Genomic DNA, 12,942 nt, shown 5'->3' with positions numbered 1-12,942 from the left:
GACTCAAAATTTTATCTAAATACATCAATAATTCCACAAATTTCTTCAAATTCGTATTACCAGAAGTTTAATATAGTTCACCCCCCACTCCCTTATATTTTGGCACAACAGTTCAAACCACAGATTTTGTTAATTGAGATTTTCACGATTCTTTGATTTTGAGCTATTTTCACAATACACCTTTCCCTAACCAAATAGCCCCCTTACGATTGTTTTCTACATCATATTCAATAGATAGGGAAACGAAAGTTTGCATAAGACATGAGCAAGAAGAAAATAATAAAATAAATAAAGGGTATGTGCAACTCTTTCTTTTTTATTCTCTTCTTTCCTTTTCGTGCTTTTGAAGTAGCAAGAATGTATTGCTCAATAATGGTGAATTAGGTGAAACAAACAAACAGCTCAATATCACAAGATTTGCAGATGAGCGAAGGAATTTTATGCCAGAAACATGATGGAAATAGATATATTTTTCCATTCATCTTTCCCGTCAGAATGAAAGAAAAAATTTTCAAGTTATTCTTATACAAAAGAACCTCCGAAATTGAAATGGACTGCGCTAGCATGGGCATGTGCCAAAAAATTTCTATAATTAGATAAGAAGATATATGGCACGGTATAGTTACTTAGTAAACTCTTCGAAACCGGTATGTTTTAAGGAAAAATTTGGCAGCTACCAAGGGGGATGGTCTTCTTCGCTAGTTTGCGGTGGCTCTGGTTTCCAACTTGGTTTTTCATCCCAATACATGTCGTAATATATGTGTCCAGGCGTACGGAATTGCACGCAACACCACAATCCCACGTATCTCTTCACCCGATTTCTGAACTTTGCCTCTCTTGCCTGATTATAATTCTAGGCATGCTTCATTAATGCTGAAAAACAATAAAGCACAGTTCACAGTAAGAGATGCAAGCTTACCGCATCAGCAAAACCTTGGAAGATGTCCAGCATTGATGAAAACCTTAGAACTCTGAAGTCCTTGTATGAGGAGAAAACTCGCATAAGCTGTAAAGATAAGAACAATTTGTAAGCTCTTATGAGACCCCTTGAGCTCTTACATAACCAAAAAGTCACTGTTTCTGCTAAATGAGCAATATGACACATTCATCGCGTTAACTAGTTCATAGCAATGGCTTCTATTTCTAAGTAATAAATTCTTCTGCATAACCAAAACTCTTGTTTTGTTTATTTTAGCTCCAAGAATCTCATTTGCTAGCTTTGAATATGCACCCTAATATAAAGTACAGTTAGCTTCTCCATGTTTCATGCAATTAAGTATTACTTAAGCCCCCTTTTTTCTGTTGATTCTCTATAGTCTGTACTTTAGAAAAGACGATATCTAGAGACAAGATAAACCTATCTAACACAGCTTCTTCATACCATCACACATGTATTATTCTCAGTTAACAAGGGATCTGCTGCAGTTACTTTTCTTTACAAATTTTCACTTACTAAGAACTCCTTTCCAAAGTTGAACCAATAATCTCTGAACTCTGCACGTGGCTTTAATAGCAACTGTTCTAATATAAATTGCATATATTGTTAGCACATACAACTTGATTCCCTTATCTTATTTTCTCCCATTATTCTGAGTTTTCCCACTCTCTCCATGATTTACAAATTTGGCTGCCTGATATTCGCATTCTTTCTTTCTCTCTTTTACACCTTCCATGCAAGGCCTGAATATACATCTAGATTCCATTTTCTTATTTGCTCCCATTTTTCATGTTTTTTTTAATCTCTCCTGATCTAACTAATTTGATAGCGTGGATAACTTTTTCTTTATCTCCATCTATTACTTTCGCCTGCAGTTAAATCTCTCCGCTTAATGATGTTAGATCTTAATTCTAGTCACCTGCTAGAAATTGTGATTACAATATACAAAATGTAACAATACACCTTGGTATAGCACATTCAAAATAAGTGAACATTCATATTTTAGCCATATATGCAATAATGAGACTACATAATTCTTCTACTATTGTAAGTAGTACTATCAGCCTCTTTTATTCTTTTCTTACGTTTTTGTTTTCATCTATTAAATAACCCTACTGTGTAGCTCTTGTATTCCTAACACAGTTTTACATCAAATATCCTTAATATCTCGAGATTTTTACTTACCTATCTTCTTTCATGTAAAGAAGTTCTAAATTTCTCATAGACATGTTACCGTTTATCTAGGTTGATGTCCTGAGACTTCTGATTTTTACTAGCTTATTTTCTTGAATTGGACATACAAATTCCGACCCATTTCCGCTGAAGTATTGTGGTCAAAAGATGCAAGCTTTCAAGCAGCATCCAACACAATGCTATGTTGGAGACCTAGGTGGCGACTGCCTGCTCTATTTATACTGTTATAGATTTATTGAAGCTGATACTTTTCCTGTGTTGGCAAAAGTTTTCCACCACTACTATCAAACAAAAAATCTTTTTTCGTCCACCAAGTTAATCTTGGAGACTCACGTGGCAAATGCCTGCTGTATTCTACTGTCATAGCTCATTTGTTAAAGCTGAAATTTTGTGTTGGCAAAAGTTTTCCACCACTACCACCAAGCTGCCAAAAAAAAATATATATATTTTTTCTCCCCCTCCTTTCGTCTCCTGCTCCTTCTCCTTCTCCTTTCTTCTTCTACTCTTGGTTCTTTCTCCTTCTTCACCTCCTTCTCCCCTTCTTATTTGATGTCGCCCGTAGGCCCCTATAACCCATAACAACTCCCGAGTCAAAACGCTATGTATATTGATCTCTTAAGTGATAAAGGCTGCACTTTCTAGGATCCCATCTATATACACCACTAGGAGGTTCTTGAGAAAGGTAAACAGGCTAGTAGTCGATATTTCAGGAAGGGAAAAAATTATGAAGAAATGGAAATTTCATATTCTTTTACCGGAACAAAGCGCTAGGTAAATATAGGATCTAGTTGGCAGAGATACCATTTGTTGAGTGCTATTTTTGGGAAATCGAAGAAAACCATTTTTAATAGTCTCATTCGCTACAGTGCACTTGGTGCGATGATCATCACAAAGCTGGACTTCGAGTAATGACTCCTTCACCTAAGTCAAGAGATGAAATAAATGTATTACATCGATCTAAAACAAAAAAAAAAGAAAAGTAAAGTATATATGTAAACGTAAAAGAATTGGCCGAATTGCTAAGATCACCTGTTTGGGCACCAAAGGATTCTGAAGGAAAGAATATTCTCTGAATTCAATCCGGGGGCCAAATTCTGCCTCAGGAAAATCCTTCAGCATGACATTTACCTAAAACGTGAAATGGTTTCAGCAAATAAGGAAAATTGTGCAGAAGGCATATGAGAATATTAGTAGTAACATGTAGTCATCTGAAACACCCATGGTATTGAATTTCGCAAATGCGACAGTAACAGCACTCCAACCAAGGAAAAAAAACGATGCACAACAGTCCCATACATTAAAAGTCACACGTCAATCATCAAACTCTCATGCTTGGAAAGCATAATTATCATAAAGTATTAAATGCCGTAAAGAAAATTTCAAGAGTAAGAATAAATTAAATATCTTTTAGAAGTATTTATCAGTTCAACAACTACCGTATCAATGTACTTCTTATTTTTGAAAATGATAATACCTAAATAGGATAGGATATCAGATAAAGATGAAATATGTCAAGATTAGAAGAGCCATCTATGTTTTGATCCGTAATTGTTAATTGAGGAGAGTGGGAGCAGCAAGCAACGTACTTTGCAATGTAGACATCTTTAATTAATTACATTAATGATACAATTACTGCTACATCACAAAGCTTCTTGCCGCTTGTCCCGAACCTTCCAAAAATTACACTAGTTGGGCAGTGAGCAGGAGATCAAATGCAAGACAGTGAGTCGACAATGTGGTAACATTCTCTAAGAGCATATTGTCAAACATATATGCATAAGTCATAATGATATTTAAATTCTTCCAGCCTTTCGCTTTAGTTTAGAAGCAGGACTAGAGAATTATGAATGGGATAATTGCCTGTATACCTCTCAAAACTACGAAAATATCTCATTTACGCCCCCCCTTTTTTTCCAATATACTCCTTATATATGTTCCTCCGTTATTCTGAAATATCCCTACAGTTACCACCCATTAAATTAACTTGGGCTAAACGTGAGTTAAATATTTACCAAAGTTAAAAAAAAAAATTCAAAATGCCCCTTTTGCCCTTAACTTAAGGCAAATAAGAAATGTTGGTGATGATAGAAGGATATATTTGAAAAGACCAAAATCAAAATACTTTTTGTGCCCCTAACTAAAGGGCAAATAAGAAATGTTGGTGATGGTAGAAGGTTATATTTGAAATGGCAAAATAGTAATTTTATAAAGATAACAGCTATTGCTAACAGTTCATTAACAAAATTTAACTCTAGGGATATATTGGAAATAGGTTGAAACATAAAAAAGGGTATTTTCAATATTAGGGGGCGTTTGGTTCCCGTAAAACTGGTCAGAAAATTTTTTTTCAGTGAAAAACCATTTTTCTAGCGTTTGGTTCCACGTAAAAAAATTTTACAGAAAAAATATTTTTACAGATTTCATGTAAAAGGAAGGTTTTCGTTTTCCGCCAAATCTCGGCGGAAAACGAAAACTATCGCGGCTCATGAGGCGTTCTGGCATCGGGGTCCACGAGCTCATGTAAGAGCTCGTGGACCGAGGTGGGGTGGTCCACACTGGACCACTCACCTGTGTGTGTGTGTGTATATATATATATATATATATATTTTATTTATAAATATATAATATTTTATTTAATAATATTAAATATATATATATATATATATGTATATTATATATTATATTATATATTTATTATATAATATATTTTAAATATATCTTGTTTATAAATATAAATTATAATAATTAAATATATTATAATAATTATTTATATATTGATAACATATAATATATATAATAAAAAATATATTAAATATTTTTTTTCTTTTCCTTTCAACCAAACAACCAAACAACCATTACGGAAAACTATTTTTCTTTTCCTACAAAACAAACACAAACAACGTAAAACTTTTTTCCAACCGAAAATTTTTTTTCCACCGAAAAATTTTTTTCCACAGTTTTACATGGAACCAAACACACCCTTAGCCTTCTAATAGGGATAAATCAGAAAATCGAAAACTTTTAAGAGGTATATAAGCAATTTCCCCATTATGAATCCAACAAGGTAAATTAGAGCTTGGCGGTTCAGAATGTGTTATTTGAACTAAAAGTTACCTCAAATATATGATCCATAGGGCAGAGAAAAGGCTGTTTGGTCAATGTCCCTTCAAGAATTCCCGGGTGTCCAAACCACATTCTATCAAGCCTGCACCACAATGGAGGCATTACCTAAAAAAACATAATAAAGTCAGTTCATGAACTTGATTGTATAGGAGGGTAAAAATCAAATAATGACACAAGAAAAGCAAACCTCCACCAATAATTTCTATTATAAATATTCTACCGTGAAAAGACTATTTTTTCTTTTAAATTAAACTTCCCAGTAACTGTAGAATACTACAATTTTCTGAGGAACTTATTAACATCCATCCATAGCATCACAACTCTTAAAATTGAGTAAGTATAAAACATGGGAACTAAAAATGTATTTATGACGATAAAAGTACATTTAAGTTTCAGAATTGGAATAATAAACTATTGCTCTGATAATCTTGACTATCGGAAAATCCTCTACTTGATAAACTAATTACACAATTTCACAAAAAATTTATGGTCAGTCTATACATCAACTTATAATCCATTTCAGAACCTTGGAAATCATCAATTTCATTATAACAACTTTAGATAATGTCAGTTGGGAAATATGAAGAACAGCATAAGCAAGATCATATTTGTACCAACATGCTTACGAGCAAGCACGACAAAATTAGTGCTTCGCTAGTTCTAGAAGTTCATAATCCAAAGAGGTCTGAAATGAAAAATTGTGAAACTGTACACCAGAATGACACGTGGTTTGCAACTCAACATATATTAAATTAGTGTACCGTCTAGCCATTATCTCTACTTTATAAGTCTCAAGAAGACAAATCAATTTCACATATATAATATCAAATTGAATGAATATCAATAATAATATGCACTGGGCAGTCTCACTCACTAGGGTGCGATTAAGCAATGAAGCAACAGCAAGCGCAGTCCTTACTTGCTTAATCTGAAAATTGAACAAATGAAACAATAAGCCATCATTAATCATTAAATTGTCATTATTTATGGGATCAGTATGAAATGATAAATCAAGACTAAAATGAGAAAAAAATCTTACTTGGTAATTCACTAGCGAGAAGTGAGATTCAATATTATGAGCACCATCAAGCAACAAACTCTTTGGAATACTTGGACTGAATGTCAAGAAACCTCCTGAGGAAAGACTCACATCAAACATGACATATGAATGCATCATGATAAGACATAGTGACAAAATGAGGGGAGAGAGCCCACCGAGCCAGCTGATCTAGTAAATGATTTTATAAAACAACAATTAAGAGATGCAAGGATTTTTTAGGACAGTCCAAACTTCTGACTATTTTACTTGTCTATGTCTAATAAAACTGGTTGATTATGGATTTATTTAAGATAGCTCGCATGTCTAAAATTAGAAATTAATGCACAAAAGAGAAAACAAATAACACTGTTACAGACAGCTATTTAAGAGGCGGCATGTTCTAGTTCTTGCACAATGTGGGAACGTGAAATTTATTCGTACAAGTCAAAAGACGTTTTGTCATTATCCAATAACAGGTTTGCACATAACAAAACAGCAATTGTATGTCAATGGTGTGCCAAGATGAACCAGAGAATGACAAGATTGGTGAAATATCTGCCTTGGGAGATTGACTTTCTACATTAAGCTCCAGTCTGTCGACCGTTCAACTACAATCAAGAAATGGAGAAAGCACCTCATGAAAAACAGATTACACAATAACAGAGAGGTGGAAAGCGCAACATCGCCGTGTGCCATGTTTTTCTCCCTTCTTCTATCTCCGTTCCAACATTGTCTTCTTTCTTCCACATACCTGCTTCCTCTCTTATTTTATCTGTACTTTCCTCTCAATTGGCATCACGTTGCCAGGGCCAACAGAAGGGCGCTCAACACCCACTTGCTGGATACAAGTCAGGACAGGGTTTTTGCTAGTTAGGAACTGTTGAAAAGCAATTTTTATTATGCTTGCAATGTTCTGATATGTCTTGCAAACTCCAGAAGGATTTATTCATATTGATGTCATTGTCAAAACGAAATCACTTTCCGACTTATATCATTCAATTGATAAGGACCATCAGATAGAGAACAGCTCACATCCTTTTTGAAAAATTGACTCTGAAACGGATATAACTATTCTACATCTTTTGGGATTCGATAAAATCTCACACATCTTTTTCACAGTTTGAAGTGCTTTTTCTTGAAAAAGCACATTAAATCCCGAAGAAAAGGGGTAGAAGTTTACTTAATGCCAATAAGTAGAATATATAGCCAATAAGAAGAAATTTACATCAGAGTAGGCCATCACTCGCTAATTTTATGTCATGGTCAATACATCGCTTATGTAATATGTAGCATAAATTAGCACTCTTGAGTGAGCACCAGCAGAAACTTCAAAATTTACTATATGTGAGAGTCGACAAATTCTAACAGAAATAAAAAAAGTTGCAGATCCTGATCCCAGTTTTTGATGCATTCAGCAGAAAATGATTAGTTGCCATTTAAGGTTTATAAATTTTCCAACATAGATAGAAAACTCTGCATGACAAGATCATATAGCGTTGGTTTACTGCTGATGGGTTTCCACAACAGTTCCAGCATGTCATGTCATGAAATGAGAAATAAAGATTGTTTCAAATATCTCCAACAGAAATCCCAGTGAACGCAATGAGGACAATAAGCATTATGATCGCCCAGCATATTAGTCTGACTGCAATAGATACAGTAGGGAAAAGTACCTGGCGAGTCATAATAGGATGGTTGGTCAAAGAAAAGCATGCCCTCACGCAATCTGTGGCGCTTTCCTTCAGTACCTGCATACTGGAATGTAGTATGCACTGCATATGGTTCTAGCCTGAGCTGCTGATGCACAGCCTGAGAGCGTCATACAAGTACAGGCATATAAAAACACTTAGAAAACCTATTTTTTCCCAAGGTATACTTAAAAAAAAAAATCCAGACAGAAAAACAGATAAATATTGTGAATGCAGAGAGAGTAGTGTCCAAAAAATAGGATCTTTTATCCATGAGTATAATTAGTAAAAGGATACTACCTGGACAAAGAATGTGTGCCCACTGCAGAATATGCTTGCAGGCAAGATTCCCAATTTCAGTGTCCCGTCATATGCATATACCAGTTCATTTTCTCCTTCCACTGATGGTCCTAATACTTTGTGAACAAGATCATTAAAGCCACTCTGGTCCCATAACTTCTCATTAGCTAAAAGTAGCTCTCTCCACTCTTTTGCCAGCCTTATGGCGGGATCAGTAGGGCGCCAGTGAAAAATTCCAATATTATATGCACCAGTTACTGCCAATGAAACAAGAAGAAAAAGTCCAATTAGATGGATGACCTAAACTAGAAATATAGATAAATTCACATATATCAGAACAATTCCCGTATTGCGAATGGATCATAAAGCATTTAATAGAAGATTTGGGTATCCTAGTGATTCATATCTCAAATAAATAATGAAAGTGTGGTTGAACCTAGCTCAAAATCAGTTCTATAGTTTTTGATTGTTTGGAAGAGGCAAAAGTGCAGTTCTGTTACAGTGTATAGCCTCTTAGCTTCTGTAACCAATAGGCACATGTTGCAGCTAAAAAAGCATGTGTAAGCCAATGTTCTAAGAACCAGTTTGAACCGATCGGTCGAAACAGTCAAACCATGAACAAATGCTCAAAAGAAAATCACAGAGTTCAAAAAAGAACATCAAACAGGTTGATCCACGAGTTTAACTGGTGAACCTGTGAGTTCTTTTGGTTTTGACAGGGCTGGCAGTTTCTGCTTTCCTGCTTGATCTCCGATAAGAAGTAAAAAGAGCAATAAAACAATCTTATTAATGATGGAATAGAGTTTTGAGGTCAATAACGTAAACTCCTGCTTTGTTAGAAGATCGATTCAAAACAATAAAACTATCCTATTAACAACAGAATAGAGTTTGAGGTCAACAATGTAAACTCTTGTTTTGTTGGGAAATTGGTTCTCTACTATGTTACTAATTTATAACCAAGTATGTATGTTTGCTATTTTATTCTATATTAGATATTATCAGAAGAATAATTATAATTTGTGACATCATGCTTACATGCTGGTTCATTGCCAGAATCAGTTTTAAAACACGGGTAGAAGCATTTCACCAACAATTACTAGCTTCCAGAAAATATTACCTTCCTTCCAGGATTCCAAGCTGTCATCAGTGACAGTTGGTATAACTTGGTCGCTTGAAGTTAAGACATCTGCATCAGGAAAACGAGCAAGATATGGGAGCGGATTCTGTTTCAAGCATAAGGATATGTGAAACAACGTTTAGTAGAAGGAGAAAACAAAACTAACCATTTTATCTAGATTCTGCTGTTTAAATCATTACAGATATTATAAAAATGAATGGCAGAAGATGAGATAACCAGTCTTTTTGCTGGAATCCTCTACAACAATTTACATACAACAAAATCATGAGGTAATATCAGAAGCTCAACTGATAAATAACGGTAGTAGGTTGAGCTTTTAATGATTTCTTCTTTGATGTTCTAACATGCAAATATGATATATGAAGTTCTAGCTAAGCTGGTCAGAGTACATCCTTTGCAGAATATCTGCCTTAGCGGTAGTTCTAACCCAAGGAATTTTAGAATGGCAATCCCAAAGTGTTTTATTATACTAGCAGTTAAGCAGTTTGCAGAGATTTGTGGCAAACATATCTCTCCAGAATAACAAGAAAATACAGATGATACCATGTTGCTTCATCATCATTGCAATCTATCCGCTGGAGTATTTAAGTTTTTTAACTTTTCTGACGAAACAAGCAATCTAATTTTACTAGCTTGGCTACAAAAGAATGTTTAGGAACATGCATTCTGATCATTCTACAAAACTTTCTAGTGCTTTTTAGTCTTCTGAGAAACACCATTAAGCGATGGTTCAGTGTTAGATAGTTTTATACTTCAGGTTAATATTCATTTTCAGAATTTGGTTTCATTTACAAAGCTCTTCATATGTTTCCTTCAATACAACATTTTCGGTTATTACCATGGTATTTGTAATTATACACTCCTAATACTAATATTTGGCACCTTGGTATTGCGGCAAACCAGTAGAACTATAGTTATAACCAAGAAAAGGAAGAAAATCTACTTTAAAGAATATCTTTCCCATGAATCAAAGAAACAAATTAAGGCATTTCAAAACAGCAGATAATAAACAAAGAAAGAAAGACCTGTAGGCATATACCTTTAACCAAACCATGTCAGTGTCGCACATAAGCAGCTCATAACCAAACGGCAGCAGAGCATTTATTAGGAAGACCTTTTCTCTCCCCATTTTATGGAATGTGGGGGAACCCCAACCAGCATCGTCTGTGATCATATTACTACCCATATCAAATACGGGAATACCTTTCCAATACAGAGCCTCCAGAAGTTTTACGTCCATAGCACCTGGACAGAGAAATACCAAGGTTCACTCCACATGCGTTTGCCGTAATTTGACGCATATTATTATATTATGAAACAAGAAATCACACAAAATTGAAAATTAACTAGGACATTGCGAGAGAAGAAATTTACCAACAAGAAGGTTGAAGACATTAAGATCTGTCAGGTGTTTGACCCAGGTCAAGATAAAGTCCATAAATGCATAGTTCCCAAAAGTCACGATAATGACATTATCTTTCGCACGGTGCTTGACCATCTCCTTTGTGAGCCGGAATGCCTTCAGTGCTGGCAATTTAGAATCCACAGGCACCTCCCATATAGCTCTGGTCAACATATGTTTGGGTTGCAAAGCGGGGGCAGATGATCTGTTTACTGCTGACACAGAAGGAGTGTACTTGGTAACATTCGGACTTCCTTCAGAAATCTCTTTCGTCTTCCCCGTCACAACCGAGTCTTCGTCTGAGAAGGCATCGGCAGGTATCATAAGAATCTCAAATCTAAATTGTTAAAGTGACCATAACCAGAATATGTAGTCATGAACCTATTAAAAATCAGCGAATTACACTTTCAGCTCTCAAGGTTCCTCAAAGTCTGTTTTCAGCCACAATAATTTTAAATTCGGCACTGCTAAATTAGGAGGTGATCTCGTATGGATTGATGGATTGGTTCGGTTTTATTGGGAAATATGTCGGCAGCATTTCGCCAGGTCATCAAGGGGAAAATCTACTGCAGCAGCCGAGGTGGCCTTCTATTTTCTCTCATGCATAATAAGTGTCAAAAGAGAAAAAAGGGAATCGAAACGAGAAGGATTAGGGGAGAAGTACGTACGGGGTGGGAGAGCGGGTGAGGAAGAGGGAGAAGAGGAGGAGAGTCTGGCGCCGAAGGCGAGGAAGGGGTTATCGCCGGAGGAGGAGGAGGGGGAGGAGGAGGAGTAGAGGGTGGAGAGGAGGAAGAGAGCGGAGAGGACGATCCCGCCGAAAACGACCGCGTAGGTGGCGACGAAGAGGGGCTTTCCCTCCGCACACTGCCTGCACCACGCCGCCATCCGCAGCGCAGCGGCCTGCGAAACCCTAAGGCTTGCGAGCAATCCTCACTGTCAATTATCGTTTTTTATCGACTCCAGTCTCCTCCTCCTCCCGCTCACCCTCCTGCCCGTCCTCCTTCCCCGCCGGCGCGGCTGGCTTCTTCTGATCTCGCTCCTTCGCGGCTTTCGTCGCCGAGGCAGACAAACGAACTATTTCGTGCGCTGGGCCGTCCAACCGTCCGAGAGGAAAGGTAAACGCCGCACGCTCCATTTACTCGCCACTACGCCGTTTTTTAACCATTATTTTATTTGGTAAAATTGTACGGAATTAGGCCTTCCAAAATAGACTACTGAGAACAAAAATGTATATACTCACTGACAAGGGCATCAAAACGCCTCACATAATTTAAAACTCTATATTATTTAAATTAGCCAGTAATTTTTTTAATAAAATTTAAAAAAATTAATAAGGATGCATAATAAGCAATTAGACTATATTATTTTTAAAAAATATCGGCACCATGCATACCAGACAGTACCACGCCATACCGGCAAATTTACAGTACAACCCTATACCATGACATTTAAATTCTTTGATTTAGAATCCTTATCTTTTAATATTTATTAATTTAAATATTAAACTTTTTTATTAAAATTACTTCATTTTAAGATTTTAGAAGCCCCGGGGGTTCTTAGTCAAAAAAAAAAAAAAAAAAAAGACTAAGAGGACTATTACAAAATCACTATATTGTCCAATTTTTACCTAAATCATTACCATCTACACACTACTACATTAGATATAAGCTAATCGAAGAATTCCTATTTATTTACTAGTTTTGTCAATTGCTTAATGCTAAAAATTCAAAAAATTATAAACTTTTGGATAGAAAAGGTGCCAAAGTTACACCAGTATATGCAGCATTCTTTTATATTTTAAATAATATAAATAGACTATCTAACATTTGTCTTTTGTAAATATATTCCTAAACATTTAATTTTGATAATGAGATTCTCCAAACTTTATAAAATAGTTTAATAAAATTGAAAGTATAAAGAAATTTATTTATATTTTCTATCAATTATGATAGTACCTACAAAAAAAAAAAAGGCTTATCGAGGTGGCTGTAAAGAGGCGGTTGCTGTAAACGCTTCTAACCTATACATTAGAGACATAGTAGAAGCGGTTTTACAAAACCGCCTTTATATCCCAAAAAAAGAAAATTCTCATTTTTCATCTTTTCCCCAACTCCTCTAAGC

At 35.5% G+C, this 12,942-nt stretch overlaps 1 protein-coding gene across 2 annotated transcripts; it reads right to left on the bottom strand.

Moving 5' to 3' along the window:
• LOC109712837 (arabinosyltransferase XEG113) lies at positions 297 to 11,969 on the bottom strand. Of its 2 annotated transcripts, XM_020236610.1 has the most exons (14): positions 11,490 to 11,969; positions 10,794 to 11,120; positions 10,459 to 10,664; positions 9,399 to 9,504; positions 8,976 to 9,020; positions 8,282 to 8,538; positions 7,967 to 8,102; positions 6,294 to 6,388; positions 6,129 to 6,182; positions 5,246 to 5,359; positions 3,161 to 3,259; positions 2,933 to 3,052; positions 920 to 1,006; positions 297 to 841 (listed from the first exon to the last, which is right to left on the bottom strand). In XM_020236610.1, the coding sequence occupies exons 1-14, from the start codon at positions 11,704 to 11,706 to the stop codon at positions 674 to 676; spliced, it is 2,031 nt and encodes a 676-aa protein (XP_020092199.1). In that variant the 5' UTR covers positions 11,707 to 11,969; the 3' UTR covers positions 297 to 673. The 2 variants fall into 2 exon arrangements, with proteins under 2 accessions (XP_020092199.1, XP_020092200.1); XM_020236611.1 differs by lacking the exon at positions 8,976 to 9,020 and having other exon boundaries at positions 674 to 841.

Source organism: Ananas comosus, linkage group 7, assembly GCF_001540865.1.
Source record: "Ananas comosus cultivar F153 linkage group 7, ASM154086v1, whole genome shotgun sequence".
NCBI lineage: Eukaryota > Viridiplantae > Streptophyta > Magnoliopsida > Poales > Bromeliaceae > Ananas > Ananas comosus.
Note: the sequence above shows the minus strand (reverse complement) of the source record. Positions and strands in the feature narration are given on the sequence as shown.

Coding starts and splice junctions, on each gene's coding strand:
- LOC109712837 (XM_020236610.1), bottom strand. CDS start 11,706: ATGGCGGCGTGGTGCAGGCAGTGTGCGGAGGGAAAGCCCCTCTTCGTC. Junction 6,389..7,966: donor ATCCTATTATGACTCGCCAG/GTACTTTTCCCT, acceptor GTCTTTCCTCAG/GAGGTTTCTTGACATTCAGT. Junction 1,007..2,932: donor AAAATAGCACTCAACAAATG/GTATCTCTGCCA, acceptor TTATCTTTACAG/CTTATGCGAGTTTTCTCCTC.